The 27,970-nt window shown below is 35.1% G+C and overlaps 3 protein-coding genes across 5 annotated transcripts; 1 reads left to right on the top strand and 2 right to left on the bottom strand.

The window, feature by feature from the left end:
* Nucleotides 1-67: 67 nt before the first annotated feature.
* Nucleotides 68-6,344, bottom strand: LOC120349442 (cAMP-dependent protein kinase catalytic subunit beta-like). Of its 3 annotated transcripts, none has more exons than XM_039419581.1 (2): nucleotides 5,210-6,344; nucleotides 68-3,801 (listed from the first exon to the last, which is right to left on the bottom strand). In XM_039419581.1, the coding sequence occupies exon 2, from the start codon at nucleotides 2,130-2,132 to the stop codon at nucleotides 1,086-1,088; it is 1,047 nt and encodes a 348-aa protein (XP_039275515.1). In that variant the 5' UTR covers nucleotides 2,133-3,801; nucleotides 5,210-6,344; the 3' UTR covers nucleotides 68-1,085. The 3 variants fall into 3 exon arrangements, with proteins under 3 accessions (XP_039275515.1, XP_039275512.1, XP_039275514.1); XM_039419578.1 differs by having other exon boundaries at nucleotides 969-3,801; nucleotides 5,182-6,344; XM_039419580.1 differs by having other exon boundaries at nucleotides 969-3,801; nucleotides 5,596-6,344.
* Nucleotides 3,774-17,535, bottom strand: LOC111053073 (twinkle protein, mitochondrial). Its single transcript, XM_039419110.1, has 5 exons — nucleotides 16,828-17,535; nucleotides 13,497-13,744; nucleotides 11,426-11,720; nucleotides 8,371-8,515; nucleotides 3,774-3,801 (listed from the first exon to the last, which is right to left on the bottom strand). Exons 1-5 carry the CDS (start codon nucleotides 17,216-17,218, stop codon nucleotides 3,774-3,776), a joined length of 1,107 nt encoding a protein of 368 aa, XP_039275044.1. The 5' UTR covers nucleotides 17,219-17,535.
* A 414-nt stretch (nucleotides 17,536-17,949) lies between these two features.
* Nucleotides 17,950-27,833, top strand: LOC120349441 (gastrula zinc finger protein XlCGF57.1-like). The gene is made up of 4 exons (XM_039419577.1): nucleotides 17,950-18,086; nucleotides 19,039-19,138; nucleotides 22,461-22,552; nucleotides 26,753-27,833. The coding sequence occupies exons 1-4, from the start codon at nucleotides 18,075-18,077 to the stop codon at nucleotides 27,797-27,799; spliced, it is 1,251 nt and encodes a 416-aa protein (XP_039275511.1). The 5' UTR covers nucleotides 17,950-18,074; the 3' UTR covers nucleotides 27,800-27,833.
* Nucleotides 27,834-27,970: the final 137 nt, after the last annotated feature.

Here is a 27,970-nt window from a genome sequence, read left to right as displayed (position 1 = left end):
TACATTTACTTGCATTGCCATACATGCAGAGACCGTATGATAGATGTGCAAGTACCACCGACTTTGTCGAATGATAGACAAGGATAGCAAAACCAAAGTTGATCAAATACTGTCATTATAACGTGGACCTCACTATAGTCAGGGTTCCATGTCCCTTTGCTCATGTAGAAGACAACCAATGACAATGCGGACTTTCTAGTTGAAACATTTAATATTTATATGAAATTTATCTATAAAATACTCAGTAGCTGCTCAATGATAATAATTAGTAGCTTTTGACAGTGAATAAAAATAAATAGTAGCTATGCTTTTAAATAATGATTACGACAGTTAATAATTTGTTTCCCAATGTAATTGACTTACTACTTTGGAGCGGAAAGACAACACTAAAATGAATTGTTTTTTGTTATGATAGGTCTAATTGGTACCTAATGGCTATTTCGGTTTACAATGATAAATCAGAAAAGTTGTTGATAATTCATTTCCCACGTAAATTACAATTTTCTTGTAAAATACAGGACGGTACTGAAATGACAGCATTGTGGCTAATGTTTTATTTGGAAGTACAGTAAGTTACCTATTACAATTTGGGTTAATTCTCGTGTATCAACAGGTGTAATTTATGTATTATATTACCTATTTAAACTATTATACGAATAATAACATTAAAATCTTTCATATTCAAATTTATACATTCTTGATAACATATCAGTATCTGTTTTTTATTACTGTAAATTTAGTAAGAGCATTATTTTTGTTGATTGAAAAAAAATACAATTTTTTAACTCTCTATTGTTTTTTGATTGAAATGATTTGATACTTTCACTTTTTGTGTAGTTGAGAAGTTAATATTGTGGTAATTATTCATATAGAATGGAAAAGACTAAGAAATTGTCAAAAAGCCACAGATTAATTGATACTTAGAAAGTATCTAGGTATCTTCTAAGTATCAATAAATCTGTGGTTTTTTGACAATTTCTTAGTCTTTTTCATTTGAAATAATGTGAAGACCTTTAATAGGTACCTAGAGTTCTATAGAAGATTACATTTTATATTACAAATGACAAATACAGGGTAAAATTATTTCAAAAGTCATAGAATTCCTCAGCAAAAATATCATTCTGAGATGTTTGCAAGTCCAAAGGTGAGGAGTATTCACGTATATCTTTGGAGGGATCGTCAAATTTTTGTGGCAGATACGGAGGAGACTCTTGCCTATTCAACACCATATCCCAATCGATAGTACTGAACCAGTTGTGAGCCTTCACATCATCCATTCCACGTTTCAGACAGCCAATTCTTTTTGGAACCTCAATTTGTAACAGTTTGTGTATAAGATTATTGAGATCTTTCGAGAAGGCGGCTGGCATCTTATACTTGCCGGCTATAATTTTTTCATACAGTTTGACATGGTCCTTAGCCGTGAAAGGTGGAATCCCGCAACACATTTCGTAAATGATCACACCTAGGGACCAGTAGTCACATGATTTACCATAGCCGCGACTTAATATGACTTCCGGTGCTAAATACTCGGGACCTCCACAAATTGTGTATGTTCTCTCCTTTTTCTCATCTATATACTTACAGAACTTGAAGTCAATTAGCTTTAAATAACCATTATTGCCAATCACTAAACTTTCGGGCTTTATGTTTCTGTAAATTAAATCTAAATAATGCAGGTACTCAAGAGTCAACACTATTTGCGCACTGTAAAACCTGGCACTATCTTCAGAGAATTTCTTCAACTGCTTAAGACGATTATTGAACTCAATTCCTTTGACAAAGGATAGAGCAAAATACAAATTTCTATTATCTTGAAAAAAGTACAAGAGTCGGACTACAAATGGGAATTTGATCACTTCTAAAACGTGTTTTTCGTCGCGTGTATGCTCCACCTGTCTGTATTTAACTAATGTCTTTTTGGGACAAATTTTGAGAGCACATACCTCATGACTGGACACGATTTTTGCCAAAACAAACTTAGAAAACGTGCCTTTTGCCACAGTTTTCAAGGCTTCAAAATCGTCAATATCGATCTTATATTGGATTGGTTTACGGAATTTTCCATTAAAAGCTCGTTTTTCCCTGATGAGAAATTCCTGAAAATCTTTGATTTGTCGGTCAAAACTCATTTTGTTTATTTATAAATCATTTGGAACAATTTTCCTCAATAGTAGAATGTTCATTTTTTACTCTGCATGTTGCAATTTTAAAATGTAAACAAGTTTGAAAGGTTAGAACATGGCCGACTCACGACTCTATCCATGTTCCGAACTATAGACTTTTTCAGCTGATGAGAATGTATGCTTTATGGGTATTATACTGTATACATTAGATATCTTATAAAACATAGCTTCAGCTGCTAAAAAGCTGAAAATCTTTGATACTATAGTGAGGTCTACGTTAAAATGTCAGTATTTGATTAACATTGTTGTTGATATCCTTGCCTTCAATTCAAAGAAGCAAATACCGCTATCCTTCTCTAGCTTCGCAACGTTTTCAGATCGTTATTCAACAATGTGGTAATAAAATTATCACAATATTCAATTCTAATAAATGAAAAAATATTATTCAATTGAAAATATATTTCCTTCCCGAATAAAATATAATTGATTATTTTAAACAAGAATGAACAGTTAATATGTCATTAGATATAGTGGTATCAGCTATATTCTGTAGTGGCAAGAAAGAGAATCGGCAACGCTGTTCTCTTATATTTCTTTACTACCATTATAACGTGGAACTCACTATATTTATAGTTAAGATGGATCAAGCTTCAAGCAATAAATAGAGTCGGCCATGGTAAAAATTATTCAGATTGACAAGTAGGATCCTAATTTAGCATAAATAGCTGTTCAAGTAAAAGAAAAATAATAAATAGTAGGTAGCAATAGAATAGAGAACCTCTTACAGAGCTCGTAACTGGTTTTTAAAAAAGAAAGAAAGAGAGAGTGTGTGTGAGAGAGAGCCAGAGAGAGACATATTCCAATAGTCTATAATTAGTGGAAGAACAAATAAGATATTCTGTTTTTAGTGTAAGTTAAATAATAAGAGTTTCAAATTTAACAATCAACATAAATATAGAAAAAAAGTTGTAGAAATTTTACTGATAAGTTATAATTAATTCCACCAAACACATCTTCCTTATCAGTTCAAATTATCAATTTGTACAGTTATTTTCCAATTAAGAAATTTATCCAGCACATGGATATGCTTGTCATGGATTGATGAAGAATTGAACCTCAATCTTTCTTCGAAAAATAACAGATGGAAACATTGTTTTGAAGATTTAAGCAAAGAGTGGATATAATGGCTTGTAGATGAGAGTGATCGCATGTGTCAGCTTATGAGTATCTAGAGCGACTTTAAATTAGTTGAAATACAAGAAACATGCTTTAAAAAAAATGTGATATAGCTATAGAAATTACATGAAAAATACTGATGAGAGAATTGAATGAGAAGTAGGAATGCAATTTAACGTCGTTGGAAATAAGTGAAATTAAATTAAATGATTGAAAAGTTACAGAGAATTAAAGGGATTGTTAAATTAGACAAAATATGATCTGAAGGTAATTCAAAATAAATTACGGATAAGGATAAGAGTGTGGAGGTAAATAAAATTCAAATTCTAAGTAAAAAATTTGATATTCTCAGCTCTTGTTTGAGTACAAAAGTACTGAAGACAATGGCAAATAGAATAAATTTATGGAAGATTGGACTTATCATGTGATACCGTCTTAGCTGCTGCCACGAAATTGCTAGCTGGGTGTTAGCTAGGCTGCTCGACTGACACATGCTAAACTAAAACAGAACAAAACAAAAAATATCTACTGTTAGAAAATCAAAAATAAAAGTTCAACTAAAAATAAGACAAAAAAGCAGAAAGGAGAGTGCAATGCATGAATCTAAATACATAAAATTAATGTGGCTGTGCTAGGGGGATTTAATAAAAAAATATGAAGAATCAATTCAAGTGGAAACGGCGAAAACAAGTGTAGCCTTAGAATCAACCATGGTGTAACCTTATCTAAATTTGGGAGAGGAATAGTACAAGGTTACCTTATTTTTTCTTTCCCTATCATTTGAATGATGTACTTATTGTATCAATCAATAAAGAATGTATGATACAGGAAAATGTAAACATGAAAACAGTGAACATGATAAGATAGTTTAATAAATCAATTTTATATTCAACAATAATATTCTTGGAATGCATGAAACTATCAACTAATTTAAATCTTTATTGATTTCCCTGTTATGTTTTACATTTTACAGTATTATAAGGCTTTAATTCATAATATTTTACATCATCAAGGTACAAAGCAATCAACAAATAAATGAAAAAACACAATGATACAAAAAACAATTTTTGTCAGATTAATTCAATCTCTTTAAGAAAATAATTACAAAGAAACGATATAGGCTACTTAAATAGGTAGATTTGGACTAAAGCAAATCATATCATCTTCTTCTCTTTCAAACTTCTTCATTTTCCAATGAAGTCTTGTTAATAGCAGTAAATTGAATATTTCTTTCAGTGAAATTGTGATATATCAAAAAGATGAGAATTTCCAATAAAAATTGTCATAAACAATCATTCATAATTGAGAATGATATTGTATCTATCAATGCATGAATAAATAAGGAGTAAGTTTGTTTTTCAGTTCGTGTTTAAAAATGGCTCTAATAAGTGAATATTCTCTATTTTAAAAATAACTGAGTGTTATAAATTATTATCATTTCGGTATTTGGAACATCCAAATTCAATAGAATGGTTTGTATAAAAAATATTTTTGGACAGAAAATTTTGTGAAAATCTAGAAGACATAACCTCATTTGGACTTTTAATGTTACCTAATTGGGAGAGAAATAGTACAAGGTATTCTTAGTTTTTCTCTGCCGATCTGTGCTTCATTGTAAAAAAAGAATTTGAAAAAAATAAATAAACGTCCAACATTTCCAACAGCACTACTAATTAATTAGTGGAGACGATTCTATCCAGTTCTCAGAAGTGAAGAGGTTTGATAGATAGTTTTAACATTTTTAGTTTAAAGAATCATCACCAAAACATACACAAATAAAATTCCATAGAAGGCCAAATATTATGTCATAGTATTTTTATATTCTAAAATTATACTACCATACATTGAAAAATAAGTTTATCATACAAAAAATAAGTACCTATAAAAAAATAGAAAATAATAATTACATAAAGAATTATTTTATTCATTTATAAAATAAGTGCCGTGGAAAGGAAGCAATGCTTTTTTCAAGTCCAATCATTACTCCCATTATTTTGATTAAGATGCTTATATTAATATTATCCTTTAGAAGATGTATCATTTTTTGTAAAAGTCATTGCTACTTTTAATTGAAGTCATTGCTACTTTAACTATTTTCTATTTAAACTGGAAAACTGACTGAAAACCTGAACATCAAACAACACTTATAACTGACACAAAGGTTTTTGGTGAGATGAATCAAGAATAAGTCACGACATTACAAGTAAAACAACAGTTGGCTATTCATGAGTGAGACCCTACTGTTGATACACTGATTTTCAATAAAGTAAGCGTTGAATGATTTTTAAGATACCAGTCAATGGTTGAGTTCAAAGCCACTGATGGGTGAGTGAACGATGAGACCGGTGAGTGAAAGTGGCTCTGAACGAAGAACTGTTTGGTCGTTGAACGATGCACATGCAGCGCTTGTATACTTGTAATTGAATTCAGCCATTGAGGGGACAACCTGAAAGATTATTACATACTAAAGATCTTGAAGAATTTTGTAATCTATAATATTGAAATAAAATATAAATATTATACAATTTCTCGCGCTAAAATACCTCAATGGTAGCCTTTAATTTCAAGTAAGAGCTAGCATTGGGAAGGCATAGACATTGTGGGTTTATACCTCTTCATGGTCTTTGGTCTAACTCATAAGAAAAAAAAAACGTTATATACGGTTCGTTCACTGATCAGCTCATCATACTTTTCTAACCGATGGAAAAGAACGTAGAGTAGCTGAACGTAAACAGACATGGCTGAATACAAGGTGTTTACAAATAATGGACTCCATTATTATTTATTTGGGAGAAGAGAAATGCATGATTACATAAATTCAATAACATTTAAAATATCTTACAAAGAATTCAAAACAACTCCAATTACTTGTTGGTTTTCCATTTTAATTGATTATACAATTAAATAGGTTAGGTCCTAGTTTTGTTTACAAATATATTAAGCAGCAGACGAAACATCTGTCAGTCATGACTCATGAGCAACCGTTCAGCCCAAAGACCTTAAAGAGCATCTTTAAGGTCTTTGGTTCAGCCACAGAATGCATACAGAATGGAAGGTATCAATCTAACCAAGACTTGAGTGCACCAAGACCACGACAAGTGACTGCATCATCTTGTTAGAAATTAAAATTACTGCTATATTACAATGCTACATTTTCTTTCAAAATGGCGGATTTTGGCGTCAGGATACTAGCCGAGTTTCCATTCTGTGATCACTAATCTGTGATCAGGTTTTTTACTGAACGAAAAACCCGATGGAATTGATCAGTGGCTTTAAACTCAACCATTGTACTAGGAATTATCAATTCAACTAGTCGTTTAATATCACATGAAGAAAGTCTAGTAGTCAGAGATCACATGATTAAGATTCCAATGGATATTGGCCAGAATATATCACATAGAATTCAACAGTATACAAGAAAGTTCATCCCTACCTCTACCAATAGACATTTTTCCAATTCAACACAAAAACAAAGGAGTCAAAAACTTATAAACTAGCAATTCCAGTCTGTATTTGCTAAAAATACATAAATACAAGTTTTATTTTAATATTGATGATGATGATGATGATGATGATGATGAACAATCATATTATTACGATGAACAAATCTTAAGATTCAAACATTATGCTATGTCATTGTAAACATTTACATGAAATTTAAATAATTATTTCAATCAAAGCAATTCTATGTAGAGGAATTAATATGTTGTATCATAATTCAACAAATTTTTACACTTGTTATTTAATATAATATTGCTTCATGGGAAGTCAAAAAATGAAGAGAAATATGAAAAACCTGAATGAAAAAAGTCAAGGATAATTATGAGCAATAGTGATTTATACCCCTCTCAAATGACTATGATTATTATTGCTCCCAAGAGGGGTTTTGAAATTTCGGGGTACCCAGAATGTAAGAATGAAGCCAAATTTCCTTTACAAATATCTTGTGGAATCACAAAATTCTGGTGTTGGTTAATTGTAATGGAAACAAGGCTTACAATTTGCTGTTGATGGATTTCCTTAATATTTACACTCTCAAATTATAAAATGTCGGCTATGTATCGACCGTCAGTGAAAAGACTGGGGACTGGCTATGTATCGACCGTCAGTGAAAGGACTGGGGACTAGAAAATGAGATCCTTGATTTTTGCAAAAATGTCCTGAACAATCTACTACAAAACTACTAGTCACAAATAATTACAAAGAAAGCACCGATTTGGATGATAGTTGTTAGTGTTGATAAATAGTTCGGAGGTGAATGCATTCCAGTTGCCCCCCCCCCTAGGTTATCCAAACGTAAGATAAGTATCACTTAGTTCGTTAGAAGCAGTACAAAGAGAAAATCCATGATGAACTAAAATTTTCATGAGCCATTCTTTTAATTTCATTTCACCGGAAAATTGAAAAGTGTGATTGATGGAGAACTGTGCCTGCAATGTAAAGAATTCAAGGCAATCCTTCCAAGCCCCGAGACTTGGGTTAAATGCGATTCAAATAAAATTAATTGAAAATGTATTGCAGTCATGTTAGTTCTGTACAGTCATGTTTGTTCTTTACAGTCATGTTTGCTGCAAGAGGAAAAAGTGGATACCACACGTGATATCTCCTCTTCCATCTACAGGCGATTTATTCACCTCCGAGTGAAGTTCAGAAAAACGGTTCAATGATCGCCTGGTGTTTCACTAAACAATGGAGATCGTGCTGTTGATGAAGTCAGCATACTATTGCTATAGGTGCTATTTCCAGATAAGCATATGACGTTTCCATTGTCGCGAGAACTATCTTCCAGCTTTCAGTTGGAAAAGCCTATTCCGTCTTTTTGCTCATTTTGTTGCCAACAATTTGAGATTGAGTGGTATTATACCACTAAAATGTTTCTTTTAATTGCTTGTAATTTTGATTGCTGTTCAAGATGTGGATGGTTGCCACACGCAACTCTTCCAGTCTGCTCCGGAATGAAATGTAAAACTACTAGCAGTAATTAATTTTCATGAATATTGAATAAAGTTTTCAATGATTATACACAAGCATGTATAAACTGTAAATATCTTGGTGAATGAATAAATACCTTACGAAGAAGCATCTTCCTTCGTTAAGTTTTTTGGCGAATTGTCTAGCTGCATCCCAGGATCCACTCCCGTTTCCGAACCACAAAACTATCTTCTTATATCTCTCTAGCAGTGGTAGAATGTCTTGAGGAAGACTAGTAATTCCTAAAAGAAAAGAAAAATATGAGTACCTACTAAGAATTCATTAATATTATTTATGAAAGATAAATAGCAAGAGCTTAGTTGATAATACTCTCGATTTACATTCATTATAAACTAGAGAAACACTCTATCTAGGGATTTACTAACCAGTATTTTTATTTATTAATTAATTTCAGTATGTACACATACCTATTTAAAAAGAAATACAAATCTCAGTACCCTTTTTGAATTATTTTATCACAACATGCTTCGGACATTCTTGACATTTTCAAGTGATTTGAAATGAAATTTGTATTTCTATTTATATTACAAGTAGCCCTAAACAGAAAAGATTTAGTATTATCCTATATTTTATTGATATGTATTCAGTTTCTTCTTATTTTGATAAAACAACCAACATGACAACTCATTCCAAACAGTATTAATAAACATGTACTGAAATTGACATAGGATTGATCCATGATTGTGTAAACCAAAGTATAAAATTACTTTTCGATTTCACAGTTTAATTATACACTAGTAATTAATCGTATACATTGATTTCTTCATTCAATCTAACTATTTAGAACGTTTCAGTCTCGATCAAGTCTTGTCAAGTTGACAAAGTACTGAGGAAATTATTCAACTACATAATGGAGATCAATATCACAAAGAAATAGCACGATTGATTTATACTAATAAACATTATATAAGTCTGTGAAATTTCTAGGTGTCTTGCTGGACCAGAACTTGTATTTGGATAATTATATTGATCAATTGTGCTGTAAAACATCATCTGGAGTGTTTCCACTCAGGCAGATTAAGTACTGGGAACACTATCTTAACATGTACAGTTGTTAATAATGCTCTCATAATGTCGCATATTCGGTATGCAATATTGTTATGGGGAGGCTCCAGTCTCAAAAATCTAGATAGAGTTTTTAGAATGCAAAAGAGAGCTGTGAGAGCAATAAAAGGTCTTAAGCCATTAGAGTCCTGCAGAGAGTATTTTAAAGATCTAGGACTACCAACTGTGCCTGCACTGTACATTTTCTAAGTGATTATGTATATAAGAGATAAAGAATTTATAAGAAACTGTGGCATACATGATTATGACACAGGAAGAGTAAATTTTCTGTACAATACCACAGGACAGCTCAGTATGAGAAAAAGCCTTCTAATGGTGCGTACAGACTTTCGCTCTGCTCCGCAACCGAACGTCACTCCAGCAGAGCGATTGATGATCGACCGGGGAGCAAGAGTGGAACGCGAGAAGAGCTAACAACTTCCGTAACGTTCATGATAGGTGCGACTGCAGAGCGGGGGCGGAGCGACTGCGGTACGATGGAGGAACGAGGGCGGTACGAGGGCGGTGCGTGCTCGGTGCGGGTTGGAAGCACGTATATGTGTACGCAGCTTTATATGGGTATCAAATTTAAGTAAACTGCCGTCAGCTCTAAACAGAAAAGAGACATACCTATTTAGTATTATCCTATATTTTATTGATATGCATTCAGTTTCTTCTGATTTTGATGAAACAGCCAAAATGACAACTTATTCCAAACAGTATTCATTCACTGTAATTGAGGTAGGATTGATCCACAATTTTTCATATTGATGTTGACTTTTCAGTGTAGTTTTCCTCTAGTAAAATATTGTTTGTGCAGTTGGAATATTTCATCAAGTTTTGTACTTTTCTCTTCATTATCATTATGATTGTGTAAACTAAAGTTTAAAATTACTTTTCGATTTCACAGTTGAATTATACAGAGACCGCCATTTTTTAATCTGTCGATTTTGTAGTAATTGTTATGTTTGACATCGACAGGTCTATTCTTGCGATTTCAGTAGCCAGTATGTCGTGGTCAAGTGAACATCAAGCGATTGTGATTGAAGCCTATTTTTAAAATAATGACTCAGTTATTTCAACACAGCGTTTATGTCGCAGACATTTCAAAAATTTAAATCGACACGCGCCGGTTCCCAGTAGGAATACGATATTGTTGTGAGTAAAGAACTTCAGGAACACGTTATCCGCTTTAAAAACCAACAGGTCGAAAACGAACCGTGAGAACGCATGAAAAACGCCCGAGTAGCTGTTACACGGTCTCCACGACGTTCAACAGCGAAACATGCTGTTGCGTTAGTCATTTCTGATCGAAGTGTACGACAAATTCTTCATTCCGACCTAAAATTCCATCCGTATAAGATAATGTTAGTGCAACAACTTAATGCAAATTATTGGGCACATTGCAAAGCCACTTGTGAGATCATTCCTGCAAATGTCCACCAGGATGCCGCTATTCTTTCAAGTGACGAGGAACATTTTCAATAGCAAATTTTAGAATTAGGTTAAGTTAATGCGTGAAAAGTAACGGAAATCATTTGGCTGACATAATCTACAAATAAAAAACTTTGTCAGTAATCTATCTAATTCACTATAAATTGTAAAATTTGATATATTATATGATTTAATTGTACGAAACACACTTCAGTCATTATCCCTCAAAAATAGTCAGGTTTTTATGCCGGGCACTGTATATTTGTAATTATTCGTATACATTGATATCTTCACTCTATTAAACTCCTTTCAACGCTCCAGTCTCGATCAAGTCTTGTCAAGTTGACAAAGTACTGAGGAAATTATTATTCAACTACATAAGCGAGATCAATATCACAAAGAAATAGCACGATTGATTTATACTAATACACATGATATAAACCCAAGATTTCAAAAGTTTATTTCATTAATAAGAAGGATGATGAGAATACCACCAAGAATTGGAGAAGGTATGACTTGATGTGATGTTGAAAGTGTTATGTGATGTGAGAGTGATGTTTGATTTTGAAAGGTTGAAATACATCAAATAATTGAAATGGTTGGATCAGGGAAGAGGATAATGTGATTTGAATAATAATATCATACTATCTTACCATAAGGTAAGCAGATGATATGGTAATATAACTGGAGATTGGCTAATGCTAAGAAATCCTTGAAACTGTGCACAATTACAGCTGTGGCGTCCTTCCTTGTTGGCTTTGATTTGTAGGTCAAAATGCCGCGACAGTTACGACATGGTTCCACCAGCTCGCTTCCATCTTGTCCTATTTGTTTGAAGCCAACCACATCACTGGAAGACTGCTTCAAAGGCACCACAAATGTTTTGCTTCCATCTTCACCAGTCATGATGTGAGCGTCAAGCTGCTTGATTACGTCCTCTGATATTTCCTGCCATAGAAATAACGACTATTTAACAGATTCCATTTTCATTACTCTAATCACTCACATTACTTAGGTTGCACCAAAGCCTGTTCTATAGAAAGAATGATTATTTCCCAGATTTCATTTTCATTACTTCAATCACCCCCATTACTTGCACAAAAGCCTGTTATAGTACTTTACGTAACAAGTCCGGTAACGATAATTTACCGCATAAGTATGATTGTTTCTGAAATTATCATACGAATGCGGTAAATACGTTACCGTACAAGTTACGTACAATATTTTTTGTCATACTTATCTGAGAAAGAATAATATTGCTGAGAAAGAGAAACCATTACCTGCTGTTGCTCGAGCTACTGCATTCTATAAACATGACCTAGCCCGTAGCGCCTAGTTCATAACAGACAGACCCTTCGAGCTCAAATAAAATAATAAAGGCCTAAATTATAAGATTTCAGATGAGTTATTAAAACTTGAAACTCCTTAAATGAGTTATTTAATTATTTGAGTTGGTATATTAATTACTCAGATGTTATGAGGACTCAGTAGAGTCCTAACATACTCGACTTTAAAGAGAACATATGATCTCTTTAGAGTATTGTATGCTGTAATGAAAATAACATGTTTTCTTGTTCTGCAAACAGTTGTTTACCGGCTTGATTAGTGCATGGAAAACAGCTGCAATTGAGTAAGTATGACAAAAAATTTCAATCGTGATTATATGCCACGAGAAACAATCAGAAAATCGTTTTTTTTTAAAGCCTTCTCTGATTGGTTCTCGTTATATTTATTCATAATTGGAACCAACCAGCTTTTGTGAAACCGAACCACTTTATTCCACATTAGATAAATTCAAGAGAATAATTTATTTCCCATAATCAATAAAATTGTGAAGTTCTAACTAATGACTAAATACAAATGGATAATAGTAAACCAGGTCCACCGACATAGGCTCTTAAAGTTCTTGGGTTTTATGCTAGACACTAATTTAAATTGGAAGAACCATATAACATGCATAGCTGGGAAACTGAGTAAAGGGTTATTTGTATTGCGCAGGCTGAGACATATTGTAAGCTATGATGTTCTAATGAGTGTGTATTATGCTCATATCTTTAGTCATCTAGGTTATGGCACACAATTGTGAGGAAACTGTTCCACAATTATCACACTTTTCAGACTGCAGAAGAGGGCTGTAAGAATTATCTGTAATGAACCACCCCGAGCTTCATGTAGAGCGCTATTCCGTCGACTAAGGTTATTGACTCTGCCTTCACTTTATGTGTTTTCATGTTGTTAATATGTTAAAAAGCACCTGAGTAATTTTAGAGTAAATGGTGATATCCATAGTTACCCCACAAGAAGCAGTTTTAATGTTAGAATTAAGAGAAATCAATAAACAAGCTCTCAGAAAAATTGGAAATACATGTCGGTAAATCTATTCAATGAATTTGATGTGGACGTTCAAACGATGAACGTTCCACAATTCAAGACTCACTTGAGGGATTCGCTACTGGGAAGGTGCCTGTATTCTGTGAGAGAGTTTTTTGTCTGACCAAAACTAACTGGGATATATTGTAAATTGTGTTAGGCGTCTAAGTGTCTGCTATTATTATACTGTATTATTTTATTGTTTAATAATTGTACTGTCGGTCTTTGTATAATCTTTTGTAGAAAATGACGTTGTTTGTAACATTTTTATGTTCCTTAAATCAATCAAAAGATTGATTGAAATAGAATGTTAATAAAACTATGCTTTAAACTAAATAAGATAGATGAGAATACCTTAGATGTGAAACGTTGCATAGCTTCTCGTCGTTCGTCACTTGACATAGAAAGCAAAGATTGTGATGTTTTCGAAAGAGCTTTCCATTTTTCGCCAGCTACATTGTCGTACTTTTTCAAAGGATGATCTTGTTCAGATATTTTTTCACTGGTTTCGCTTTCTTTTTCACTGGCCGATTTGCTAGTCAGTGCTGATTGGAGGTCATTCCAGTCACCCGTTCGTTTACATCCCTTGCATACTGTGTGGCCTGTAACACATAAATCATAACAAATGTGAACAAAATCGAAAGTTTATTGTTAAGTAGAAATGTGACTAACAATTATTGGAGAAGCCGTCTTTCTATTTTTATAAATTGTTATGAAACTGGAAAGCTGGAAATAGCAGATCAAGTTGATAATCATTCATCCTTTCTTTGAACTCTATATTTCTGAATCGGAATCAGATTTAGGCTGTCGAAGAATTTTGTTTTTCCAAACCTGTATGTATGATTTCAATTTTAAAATAAATTATGACACTCAAAATTAACTATTAAATTATTTTTACTCTTATGTTTAGAAAAGAGGCCTATAGACGTGGAATATAATAATTGATCATCTAGGGTCAATATGATGGCTGATGACTGTCAGTACACCAAGGCGAGCAAAGATGGACTTTCAGTGGGCAAGATGATCGCTGCATGTTATGATTCTCTCAGCAAATCAAAGTTGCTCCAAAGATGCCTTTAAAACCTGCACAAGCTCAGCACCCAACGACAGCAGAGGTGCATTGACCGCAAATATCAGAGAGGAACCGTGGTCGGCAAGGTCATTAATCATGACTGGGAACAGTGTAGGCCACAACAAAATTTTTCGAAAGAGTCTGGGAGTTTGGACTACCAAAGGAGACAAGCTGAGTCCTTCCAGAAAGGTAAGAGCTTAAGATAGAAAGGGCTGAGTCTCTAAGAATATAAAATCTCAGCTTTCTGTGTAGAAGGCCATGGTTCACCCAGTCGAAGGCTTGGCTCAGATCTCACAGAGCCAGAGCAAGAGACTTATCATTCTTAAAGGTGGTTTCAATCCGCTCAGCTACATGATCTACTACACCGACTGTTCAGCAATGAAATCTTATACCTAGATACAATTCAAGACAATAAGCCATATCTTTTCAAATTCAAATGATCTTTATAAGAATATAGAATAAGTAAAGTAGAGTAAATAAATAAAAAAGCATCTTTAGAGGATGTGGAGAGCACTTAATGTTGTTGAACCCAAATTTCTGTAGTTTAACTATATATATATATATATATATATGGTACTGAAAAAAAGAAAAAAAATGTAGTACGAACTGAATAATTTTAAGAGACATACAGAGTCCTGCATATCCAGACGAACATTCACAACCAGGGGTGATCTTCAATGGATATAGGCAAATTGGATGAGCCGCGATGCGGCGTCCCTACCAAATTCAAAAAGCAACCTTTTAAGGTAGCATTTAAAGGTGCTAATGCTGACAACATTTCCATTTGCTTCAGATGGTTTGGGATATTCCTGTACAGAATGTGACATAGATAGTGGCTGTTAGTCCTGGTACAATTATTTAGCAGGCGAGGCTGCACAATGCCAATGTTATTTTGGTGTCTGGTATTGTAAATGTGGTTTCATAAAATAAAAATTGTATTTTTATTATGTCAGATGAAAATTACTAAAACTTCAATATAAATCTGTCTGATATCCAATACATGGAATTCCTGATAAACTAACTCTGTTGGGTGTTGGGTAGCGACTATTCCTGTTCAGGCAGTTTTTGATAATTGCACACTGTGCTACTGCCAGGGGCTCCAAGGTAGCCGATGAGGCCCCTCCCCAGGCCAGGATGCCATATGAAATTATTGATTGAATGTATGAGAAGTAAACTACTCTGAGTTGAGAAAGAGGAAGAACTTCTTTCAGGAGTCTGAATGCATATATCATTCTTCGAACCCGCTGCCTTAGGTATGCAACATGAGGAGCCCAACTCAGTATGTGATCTATTATCACTCCACACGTTGCAATACCCCACAGCCACAGGTGGCCGACTTATAATCATCGCATGAGTGAAGTTTGAGGACGAGGTCCTGCGATGGGGCACTATTGATTTTGGAGTATATGGGTAGGTACTTGGTCTTATCAACGTTGAGAGTGAGTTTATTCTGGTCAAGCCACTTCTTGACCTGTAAAAGGTCTTTAGCAGCAATTTCGAAGGCATCTTCCCATGTAGGCCCAAATGAAACAATTACTGTGTCGTCCGCAAATAAAAATAGCTTACTATTAAAATCAACTTCAGACAAGTTATTTATATATACAAAAAAAAAGCAGCGGGCCTAAGGTACTACCCTGAATGACTCCATAGTCAACTTTCTCTGCCTCACTACAGACTCCATTAATACAAACTGTCTGTTTACGGTTACATAAATAGCTCTGGAACCATTCGAGAGGAATCCCCTTTACTCCACAGAATTTCAATTTAAGGAGCAGCTTATCTCTGTCTACAGCATCAAATGCCTTGGTAAGGTCAAGGAAGGTAATCAAAACATGATCACCCTCGCCGACCTTCTGCACAATCTCCTTTAGTTATGTCAACATTGCATTAGATGTATTACGATTATATCTGAATCCATATTAATTGGGTGTTATTAAATTATTAGTTTCTAAGTATGTTTGTAACTGTATTTTTATGACTTTTTCTATAATTTTAGCAAAAATGCTCAATAAAGATATGGGTCTGTAATTATTGATGATAGATTTAGAGCCAGATTTAAATAAAGGAATAACTTTGGCCATCTTGAAAGCATCCGGGAATCTACCTGTACGAATACTCTTATTGATAATGAAATGGAGAGGCTTAATCACTGCGTTGATGTTTTGCTTTATGAATCTACAACTAATACTATCCAGTCCTAGAGAGGAGCCACCCCGAAGGTCCCCCACAATTGTAAGGATATCCTGCTGAGTTACAGGCATCAATTCAAATGTTAAGTTAGTGCCATGAACTGCATCGACCACAAGGTCTGGGCCTCGCTCCGGAATTGCACTAGACAGCTGCATTCTAGTTCTTCAATACAAGAACTCCGATAGCCCATCCAGCCTCTCCAGATAATACTAGAATGTGAATCTTCTAGTATTTAAAAAGTGCACGTTATATAGGAAACTCAATTCAAAATAATTTATTAAAAATATATTACTCTGTAATATTCAAACTACAAAAAATACGCCCGGTTCGGTTACAATTATTCTATTTCTAACTGAAAATCTATTGATGCATAAAGACCATTATATATGCACACTCAGGAAAACCCACTTTATTTCAACTCACCAGTAACTTTGTTGATGTATAATTCCGTTCGTTTCATGCTCACACATATTGGACATTTAATAATTAAACTTGAAAATCCTTCTGTAAATTCAATCTTGTTGCATTCTAAAACGCTTTTCACCTGAGCTATAGAAGCTGCAGAAAACTTGTCGTTTGGAACATCATGAAAATTATTTACTTGTGAATGATTTAATTTATGCTTACAGGATACTTTTAAACAAGTTCTCTTCCAATTTAAAGAGCTGTAATTGTTGATACATGGTTTGAAGACTAGCGGCAATTGATTTATTGCATCATATCGTCTTAGAAACGTGTTTAAATCAGAGAAAGCTTTCGATATTCTTATTTTAGAAGAGAGGCTACAATTAAATAAAAAGGAGTGCTTCAACATTGTGTAACAAAATTAAAATTATCAAATTTTGTTAATGTTCAGCTCAATCCACAACTTGAGATAGATGATAAACACAAAAATAACAACTCATGGTAGGTAAATTATAGAAATTAACAAGCTTAGAGTAAAAATTAAATCTTGATAAATTAAAAAAAATAAATTATTGATGCCGATTGAAAATAGAATTACAAATTCTTAACTCTAACTCAACACTAAACAGCTAAACATTTATACTTGAACTTGAAAAAATGACATAACCTAGAAAACACATGTTCATTCAGAACACTTCGTTCACTTTCAGTAAACAACCAAAACCAACAGCACAGCAGGGAAAAGTCCCATACTGGGTCGACAGCAAAGTGGGTCTTTTTTCGAATGTGAGCTACAGTGTCAGGAATGTGACCTACACTGTCGCTGACGAAATTTGTCAGGAGGAATGAAAATCGACCACATTAGTCGCCTCTTGACACGACAAATGCGGTCTGCTCAGGACTGTGAACCACTCTGTTGCTGACCGCATTTGTCGGGAGGTGCAGTGATAAAAATCGACAGCATTTGTCGCCTCTTGACACGACAAACTGAGTCTGCTCAGCAATGTGACACACTCTGTCGCTAACCGCATTTGTCGGGAGGTGCAGGAATGAAAATCGACCGCATTTGTCGCCTCTCGTTAGCCCAGTTTGTTGTTCGTGTAGAATGTGTATCGATTCAGTTTGTTGTCGACCCACTGTAAAGGCATCCCTACAGCAGTCTACAACTACAAGAAGCCAAGCCACGCCAAGTGCACTCGCTAACAAAGGAGAATTTATATTTTGATTTTGTCTCCAGTATTTTTTGTTATTAATACCTTAAAATTATGGAATCTATTGTAAGTATCACTGTATCTTTTATTATTTATGTAAGACCTTTTTGTTTGTTATTGTTATAGGCTAGGTAGGCAGACTAACTTTTCCTAAGCATCAAAGGCTACCTACTTGAATAGGTAGGCAAGTTGAAAGAAAATCAAAATTGAAATACCATCCCAATTACATGTTGGTCTCAGCCAAAATAGTCGTGAATAGGCTATGTCAAAGTTAATTGGAATTTGATGAAATATTCTGGGACAACCTGGCTGGTCACTATAATGGTTGAACATGTTTCACGTCTACACACAGATGTACGAGTAGCCTATAGTCTTTGTAGGGGTATTCCATACATATTCCCATTTTAATTATTGTAATTTTATCTCTTATTTCATAAATGCATTCTCTGGAATAAAGAATATTTGAATTTCTAGAATGTATGTTTATCCTGCACAGTCTGCACACACATTTTCATTCATGCATGTTTTGTCATCAGCGAAAGTCTTCCAACATGAAATAAACATTAACTGCTAGCAATAAATAACTGAAAAATTATAATGATGAAAAAATAAACCTGAAATAGGACTAGGGAGAAAAAATGAACAGCAAAAAATATTGGAGATACAAAAACCTAACCTTTAAAAATGTTGCTAGAAGCCTTTCTTTATAATTGCACAGAAATGTAATGACGACATGTGTATCATGCATGTCCAAAGGCCTAAGGCTGGCCACTAACGGTAAAACATGCATGATACATTGTTGACTTACAGATGTGATCACAGGAAAATGTTGTGAATAATTTTATTATCATCTATAGATATGGAAATTCAACATTAGTATTTTACAAAAACCGAAACATTTAATGTCCCATATCACAGTTTATTTCTTTTTATCAAATAAATAAATGAATTAGTCTGTATAAGTTGTTAGTGTATTATCTATCTCATTGCAACTAGGCTATAATGTATATAATTGCAGGTACCATCCATCCGTGTAAAAGTGGAAGAATCAATCTCAAACGAAGGAGTCAACTTGCCGGAAAACGAATGCAAATACAAGGAACGACCATCTAACAAAGGTTGGTTGATCTATGGCAAACATTACGTTTTTCAATTGAATTTTAAACTTTTAGTAAGGTTCACCTTAATGGTAATGGAGATAGATAGGATAACAGTGTTGCGAATTCTCTGCTTTGCCACTGCTTCCTGTTCCTATAGAGGATAGATGATACCGGTATAACTGATGAAATATAACATGTTTATTACTCTTGTTAAGTATAGGCTAATTGATTATATTTTAATCGTCTAGAAATATATTTTTCAATGATTGAATAATACATTTTCATAGTTATTGAGATGAAATATTTTGTTGTTTATCATATTTCTAGATTGTTGAAAACAATCGACAATTATTTGTTGAAACACCGCCGATTTATGAAGTTACATCACATTATTATATTATCGTTATTTTAATTGCATTCAATCTTTATTCTCATTGATTAATTATTTATACTTTGAATAACTAGCATTATCGTCATTTAATGTAAATTATTGTATAAGCCAGTAATTATTGTAACATACATAAATAAAGAAATCTAATCTCTATCTCTCTCCAATGGCGCTACAGCCCAAATCGGGCTTTGGCCTCAATTGAACTTTACCTCCAGCCATCTCTATCCATCTCATCTATTTCTCTCCTCACACGTAGCATTCCCCTAGCGTCCTTTGCCACTCTATCCTCCCATCGCTCTCTTGGTCTTCCAACAGGTCTCCTTCCTCCAGGCTGTCCCACGAATCCTTGGCACACGTATATCTGGCATCCCTTGCAAATGTCCTGCCCACGCATCAATTTGATGTGGGCCTATAGTGGGGGTTCTCTATAGAGTGTTGCTAATTCTGCATTAGTACGGATACGCCACTGTCCTGCCTCACACACAGGTCCATATATTCTTCGCAGCATCTTTCTCTCAAATACATTCAACAAGTCTGCTGTTCTGGCTGTCAGTGTCCATGTCTCACTTCCGTAGCACACCACTGTCCTTATAATGCTTTTATATTGCTTTATCTTGCATTAATGGTGTACATTCCTAGCTTTAAATATGCTTATAACAGAGAAAAATTTGCGGTTGGCGGCAGTGATACGTTTTTGAACTTCTTTGAGTTCCTCATTAGTATCCGTTATGCAACTCCCTATGTAAGTGAAATTGTCAACTACTTCATAGTGCTTCCCTCCACATTCCATAAGTTGTCCGAGTCTATTTCGATGCTGTCTAATCTGGAGCAATACTTTTGTTTTTCAGTGTAACATCTGATGCACCCTCCTCCAACTCTAATGCTACATTTTTCACAGCCATCATAGATCTACCAAGTATGCCTATATCATCTGCATAGCCTAGTATTTGTACTGGCTTCATCATCAGTGTTCCACACCTATCCACAAAAGTCCTCCTTATTGCATGCTCTAGTGCCAAGTTAAAGAGCATTTGGTGCAATTCCATCTCCTTGCTTTAGACCATGCTTCGCTTCGAAGTATTCTGTCAGCCTTTCTGACTTTAACCGTAGTTTAAAGTACTCCGGCCTTTTTGACTTTAACCGTGGTTTAAAGTACCCCGGCCTTTCTGACTTTAACCTTAGTTTAAAGTACCCCGGCCTTTCTGACTTTAACCTTAGTTCAAAGTACTCCGGCCTTTCTGACTTGGCAAACCGTATTCTCCATTGTGGCTCTGACTAGCCTCACCAGCTTTGATGGTATGTTGAAGTCTAACATGATTGTATACAGTCTGTCTCTTGTGATACTGTTATAGGCCTGCCTGAAGTAAACACGTTTACCTAACTAAAGTACAGTTTATACAGCAAGTTATAACAGTATAGAAGCTCGCAATATCATTAATCATTCTCCTATAAGTTTTATTTAGAATACTTTTCACGTCACTATGAACGGCTTTTAGACCCGGTTTCTGGGACATTTAAATTTTGAATCTAATGCATCACTATAATGGAATCTATAGCTTTGATGGTTCATTAGATTCAATATAAGAAGCATAATGAGTGTTCTATAATTAAGTGTACTCATACTATATAATAATGAGTAGTGTTCTAGAAACCTAGCTCTAGTTTAATATAAAACCCTACTTCTTATAAAATTAAATAAGAAGGATCTGTACTTGCTGGAAGCATATGCTCAGTCTTAGTAACGTTGTGAAGTCAGTTATGTTCAGTAATGTAATAAATGTCTCAATATAATCATTGAGATAAGATAGTTTGAGAAGATATCCCAAGGTATAGGACGTTTATGTTCCAATTTCATTGTTTGCTCAAGCCGATAGTCCACATAGTTTTTTTTGTGAAGCTATGTGGTGCTGTTAAGGCCATTCCACACGGCACGTGGCGTGCGTGGCTGGACGCACGCCACGCCGGCCACGCTAGCCACATGCCAATTCACACCGCCACGACTGTTGCGATGCTATACCGGCCACGTTTCCCGTTAGTATGCAGGAAGATGTCAACTCCGACGGTCCTGTGGTGTGAATCTGGATTTTCTTGTGGCTTACCTGGTTTGATGACTCCAACAGCAGCAGTAGTAATGATAATGAGCTGGTTTTATTGTATTCGGTGACAGCACGGGACCAGTGGTTACATCCAATCAATAAAAAAAGGAAGACCTATGGCGAATTCCATCATTTAATGCGCGACCTTGAGGCTGACAATGATAGTATACGTTCTATACGATAGTATACGTCTAGTATACGTTCTGCGCATGCTCGGACCAAAACGTGGCCGGACACGTTTGAAAAGATCGCTCAGAGAGCGAACGGTAGCCACGCGTGGCTAGTATAGCAAGCGTTGCCGCGTGGCCGTGGCTGCTATGTGAATTGCTTCATTTGATTAGCTGGGAAGCGATGTTTTGAAAAGTAGCTAGCGTGCGTCCAGCCACGCACGCCACGTGCTGTGTGGAATGGCCTTTAGTGTCCCATAATGTACCGTTCATTTATCTCTTTCCTGTATAGGGCTACTTGTAATATAATATAAAGAAAATAAATAAAAATCTCAGTACCCTTTTTTTTAAAATATTTTATCACGACATGTTTCGGTCATTTATGCCATTAACTTGATAATGGCATACTGATCGAAACATGTCGTGATAAAATATTTTAAAAAAAGGGTACTGAGATTTTTATTTATTTTCTTTATATTTGTACCGTTCAATACACTCTTACTCGTTCAACACAGTAATCGACAATAATCTGCTTGGGATAACATTAAAATTGGGACACAAACAACCTGTACAAGGGCTATCCTTCCATGCTATCTTCTCTCTTTAATAAAATAATTTTGTACACTTTTTATGTGAAATTTTCTCTCTCTGACATTTGTAGTGCCAATTATAAATGAATGTTTCAGAGATAACTTCACCCACTGCCTATGTCAAACTGTATCGCATTGCAGTGCTGGATAGAATTCACCAAAAGCAGCGCTCTGATGATGATGATGATGTGAGTCTTTTTCCGAATAATTTATACTCCGAATAATTATACGGTACAAATTGGCATGAGCTCTGAAGGATTAGGCCGACCCTCGTACTACTCACACACGCACAAGCGCAGTCTCCTTATGTGTGTGTGAGTAAAGGGACGGTCTGCCTACCTGTATACTACCTAGTATACATAGTATATCAATGGCGCAGGTAAGCCGGGGGTGTGTGCCTGCGCGTGGGGGAGCGAGGGTCGGCTTAATCTTTCAGCGCTTATGCCAATTTGGACAGAGTATAGATATAGTCCATGGTATATTCTAATGGTCTACTATGTTGGAACCAACTGAGAGGAATTATATAATGTACTCCTGTTATCTGGCTCATGGATGGATTATTTTGGAAACCAAAAATCTATTCATGAAGAATGAATTCTATCAAAGAACTGAACATTGAATCGCAAAACTGAGAATAAATTATTCAACAAATATTTCAGAAACTATGTTCAGAATCAATTTATCTCTTGCAATCTGTCATAGTTTGATCCTCCAGTCAAACAATGAAAAATAACTTATATTACGTACATACGAAAATAATTTCGGACTAGTCAATGTTTTATACTTCATAAAATGACTTTGAAAACTTGATTACAAACACAAATTTTGATATCCTGAGAAAAGAAAGGATAATATCTGATATTGAAGTGTGTAATGAAAATTATTATTTTTCAACTTGAAAATGTTATGAAAAAATGAAAAATGAAAATGAAAATACTCTTTATTAGGCGGAGTTACGACTAGAAAGTCCTTTCTACCACTCAACCTCAACGTTATGCATCTTACTGTGCAAAGACATATACTTGTATTTAGTGAGGTCTCGTTATAATGGCAGTAGAGAAAGATAGGAGAACAGCGTTGCCACTGCCTTCTATTATAGAGGATAGCTGATACCTGTATACCATTGTTATATTAACTACACTGTTCATTCTTGTTAAGGATAATGATGCAATAATAATTCAATGATTTTATAATACATTTTCGAAATTGAGATTGAATATTTTGTTTATTATATTTCTACATTGTTAAAAACGATGTGGAAGGAGAAAAGGATAGCACTATCACCGCCACGACTGTTGCAATGCTATACCGGCCACGTTTCCCGTCAGTATGCAGGAAGATGTCAACTCCGACGGTTCTGTGGTGTGAATCTGGATTTTCTTGTGGCTTACCTTGGTTTGATGACTCCAACAGCAGCAGTAGTAATGATAATGAGCTGGTTTTATTGTATTCGGTGAAAGCACGGGACCAGTGGTTACATCCAATCAATAAAAAAAGGAAGACCTATGGCGAATTCCATCATTTAATGCGCGACCTTGAGGCTGACAATGATAGTATACGTTCTATACGATATTATACGTCTAGTATACGTTCTGCGCATGCTCGGACCAAAACGTGGCCGGACACGTTTGAAAAGATCGCTCAGAGAGCGAACGGTAGCCATGCGTGGCTAGTATAGCAAGCGTTGCCGCGTGGCCGTGGCTGCTATGTGAATTGCTTCATTTGATTAGCTGGGAAGCGATGTTTTGAAAAGTAGCTAGCGTGCGTCCAGCCACGCACGCCACGTGCTGTGTGGAATGGCCTTTAGTCTCCCATAATGTACCGTTCATTTATCTCTTTCCTGTATAGGGCTACTTGTAATATAAATATAAAGAAAATAAATAAAAATCTCAGTACCCTTTTTTTAAAAATATTTTATCACGACATGTTTCGGTCATTTATGCCATTAACTTGATAATGGCATAAATGACCGAAACATGTCGTGATAAAATATTTAAAAAAAGGGTACTGAGATTTTATTTATTTTCTTTATATTTGTACCGTTCATATACACTCTTACTCGTTCAAGACAGTAATCGACAATAATCTGCTTGGGATAACATTAAAATTTGGGACACAAACAACCTGTACAAGGGCTATCCTTCCATGCTATCTTCTCTCTTTAATAAAATAATTTTGTACACTTTTTATGTGAAATTTTCTCTCTCTGACATTTGTAGTGCCAATTATAAATGAATGTTTCAGAGATAACTTCACCCACTGCCTATGCCAAACTGTATCGCATTGCAGTGCTGGATAGAATTCACCAAAAGCAGCGCTCTGATGATGATGATGATGTGAGTCTTTTTCCGAATAATTTATACTCTGTTCAAATTGGCATGAGCTCTGAAGGTTAGGCCGACCCTCGTACTACTACACACGCACAAGCGCAGTCTCCTTATGTGTGTGTGAGTAAAGGGACGGTCTGCCTATCTGTATACTACCTAGTATACATAGTATATCAATGGCGCAGGTAAGCCGGGCGTGTGTGCCTGCGCCTGGGGGAGCGAGGGTCGGCTTAATCTTTCAGCGCTCATGCCAATTTGGACAGAGTATAGATACAGTCTCATGGTATATTCTAATGGTCTACTATGTTGGAACCAACTGAGAGGAATTATATAATGTACTCCTGTTATCTGGCTCATGGATGGATTATTTTGGAAACCAAAAATCTATTCATGAAGAATGAATTCTATTCAAAGTACTGAACATTGAATCGCAAAAACTTGAGAATAAATTATTCAACAAATATTTCAGAAACTATGTTTCAGAATCAATTTATCTCTTGCAATCTGTCATAGTTTGATCCTCCAGTCAAACAATGAAAAATAACTTATATTACGTACATACGAAAATAATTTCGGACTAGTCAATGTTTTATACTTCAAAAAATGACTTTGAAAACTTGATTACAAACACGAATTTTGATATCCTGAGAGAAGAAAAGATAATATCTGATATTGAAGTGTGTAATGAAAATTATTATTTTTCAACTTGAAAATGTTATGCATCTTACTGTGTAAAGACATATACTTGTATTTAGTGAGGTCTCGTTATAATGGCAGTAGAGAAAGATAGGAGAACAGCGTTGCCACTGCCTTCTATTATAGAGGATAGCTGATACCTGTATACCATTGTTATATTAACTACACTGTTCATTCTTGTTAAGGATAATGATGCAATAATAATTCAATGATTTTATAATACATTTTCGAAATTGAGATTGAATATTTTGTCTATTATATTTCTACATTGTTAAAAACGATGTGGAAGGAGAAAAGGATAGCACTATCTTCTTTGTTGAATGATAGGCAAGGATAGAAACACCAATGCGAATCAAATACTGCCATTGTAATGTGGACTTCACTATAGGTATTGGCATCTGTATATTTAATATCAATCACCCTTAGTTGATTTTGGCATAAACTATCTTTACAATATGCATTTAGAGTCATTACAAACGTATAATTATAATACAATTACAAAAATTATATTACAACAGTTATAGATGTAATATATTCAGTTGAGTGAAATCACTTTACTAAATCACATACAGAACTTTCAATACAATTTTCAATGAAAACATTTTGTAATAGCTCTAGAATATTTGAAAATTTCAAACTTCCAATGATCCTTCATTGACTACCAAAGCAAAGCTCCGTTCCATTATCCAATGCTACAATGTTCAATTCAAAATAGAATTCAACTCTTTGTTCACTGTTTAAATAGCAATTTATGAACAAACGCTTGAATTGCGAAATCACAGCAGATGTTGAAAATCCAATGGATGTTGTCCATCGCCATTTCAATGCTCTTATCAACACGTTTCACCATGTTCCTAGCAACTTTTGTTAGCTTTTCTCTGTCTCATGAATAGCATTAGTGGTGTCTATCTTTAATTCAAGTAGGATATGAGGATTGCTCCAGTAAACAATTTCTTCCAAGTAGCTGCACAGAAAGAAGTCAAGACATGACAGATCAGGGGATCGTGGTGGCCACAATCCTGTTGAAATGATCCTTACATCAAAAAAATCCTGTCGCAAATTCCTGTGTTCAAAATTAAATGATTGACCTTCACTAGTTCAACTGCTATGCTCAAGGAATAAATAGCCATCCCTACTCTAGCTCCAGTCATACAAACATTAGAAACAGTATTTTACCAATTTCACACAAAAATGTGCATTTTCCAGAATAAATACATTTAGTCCAAGCTAATGAGCAATGGGTTCTGTTTTAAATTGAACACTGTATATTGTGAATGTGCATTTTTGTGATTTGTCATTTGTGAATTACATCACTTGCTGATTGATTGGAGTTTTTTGATTGATTTTTGAAACTTGTGATTTCAGGAACCATCATCAGCAGATAGTGGGAGTGATTCGTCAGCAGAAGAGAAGGGAGAAAGCAACAATGGAGAAGTGGTACGAGAAGAGAGGGTTTCCAACAAAGTGACTTCTAAAAAGCCTCATCAGTGTAAATTCTGTGCAAGAAGCTTCTCTCAGACTAGAGATTTGACTGTTCATGTGCAAACGCACACCAAAGAGAAGCCTTACCATTGTACAGTCTGTACAAAAACGTTCTCTCGGTCTGATTATGTGACTCTGCATATGCGTACCCATACCAAAGAGAAGCCTTATCATTGTACAGTCTGTAAAAAAACTTTCTCTCAGTCTGGTCATCTAACTATGCACATGCGTACTCACTCTAAAGAGAAGCCATTCCAGTGTACAGTCTGTTCAAAAAGGTTCTATCACGCTGGTCATCTAACTGTACACATGCGTACTCACACCAAAGAGAAGCCTTTTCAGTGTACAGTCTGCACCAAGAGGTTCTCTGAGTCTGGTACATTGACCACGCATATGCGTACTCACACCAAAGAGAAGCCTTATCATTGTACCATCTGTACAAAAACGTTCTCTCGGTCTGATTATGTGACTCTGCATATGCGTACTCACACCAAAGAGAAGCCTTATCATTGTACAGTCTGTAAAAAAACTTTCTCTCAGTCTGGTCATCTAACTGTGCACATGCGTACTCACTCTAAAGAGAAGCCATTCCAGTGTACAGTCTGTTCAAAAAGGTTCTCTCACGCTGGTCATCTAACTGTACACATGCGTACTCACACCAAAGAGAAGCCTTTCCAGTGTACAGTTTGCACCAAAAGATTCTCTGAGTCTGGTTCCTGGACCAAGCATATGCGTACTCACACAAATGAGAAGCCTTTTCAGTGTACAGTCTGCACCAAGAGGTTCTCTCAAACTGGTAATTTAACTAGTCATATGCAGACTCACACCAAAGAGAAGCCTTTCCATTGTACAGTCTGCAGCAAAAGGTTCTCTGAGTCAGGTGCCTTGACCAAGCATTTGCATACTCACACCAAGGAGAAGCTTTTTTAGTGTACAGTCTGCACCAAAAGGTTCTCGGAGTCTGGTTCTTTGACCAAGCATATGCGGACTCACACCAAAGAGAAGCTTTTTCAGTGTACAGTTTGCACCAAAAGATTCTCTGAGTCTGGTGCCTTGACCAAGCATTATGCTTACTCACACAAATGAGAAGCCTTTTCAGTG

The sequence above is a fragment of the Nilaparvata lugens genome, chromosome 1 (assembly GCF_014356525.2).
Source record: "Nilaparvata lugens isolate BPH chromosome 1, ASM1435652v1, whole genome shotgun sequence".
Taxonomy (NCBI): Eukaryota; Metazoa; Arthropoda; class Insecta; order Hemiptera; family Delphacidae; genus Nilaparvata; species Nilaparvata lugens.
This window is presented reverse-complemented; position numbering and strand designations above follow the sequence as displayed.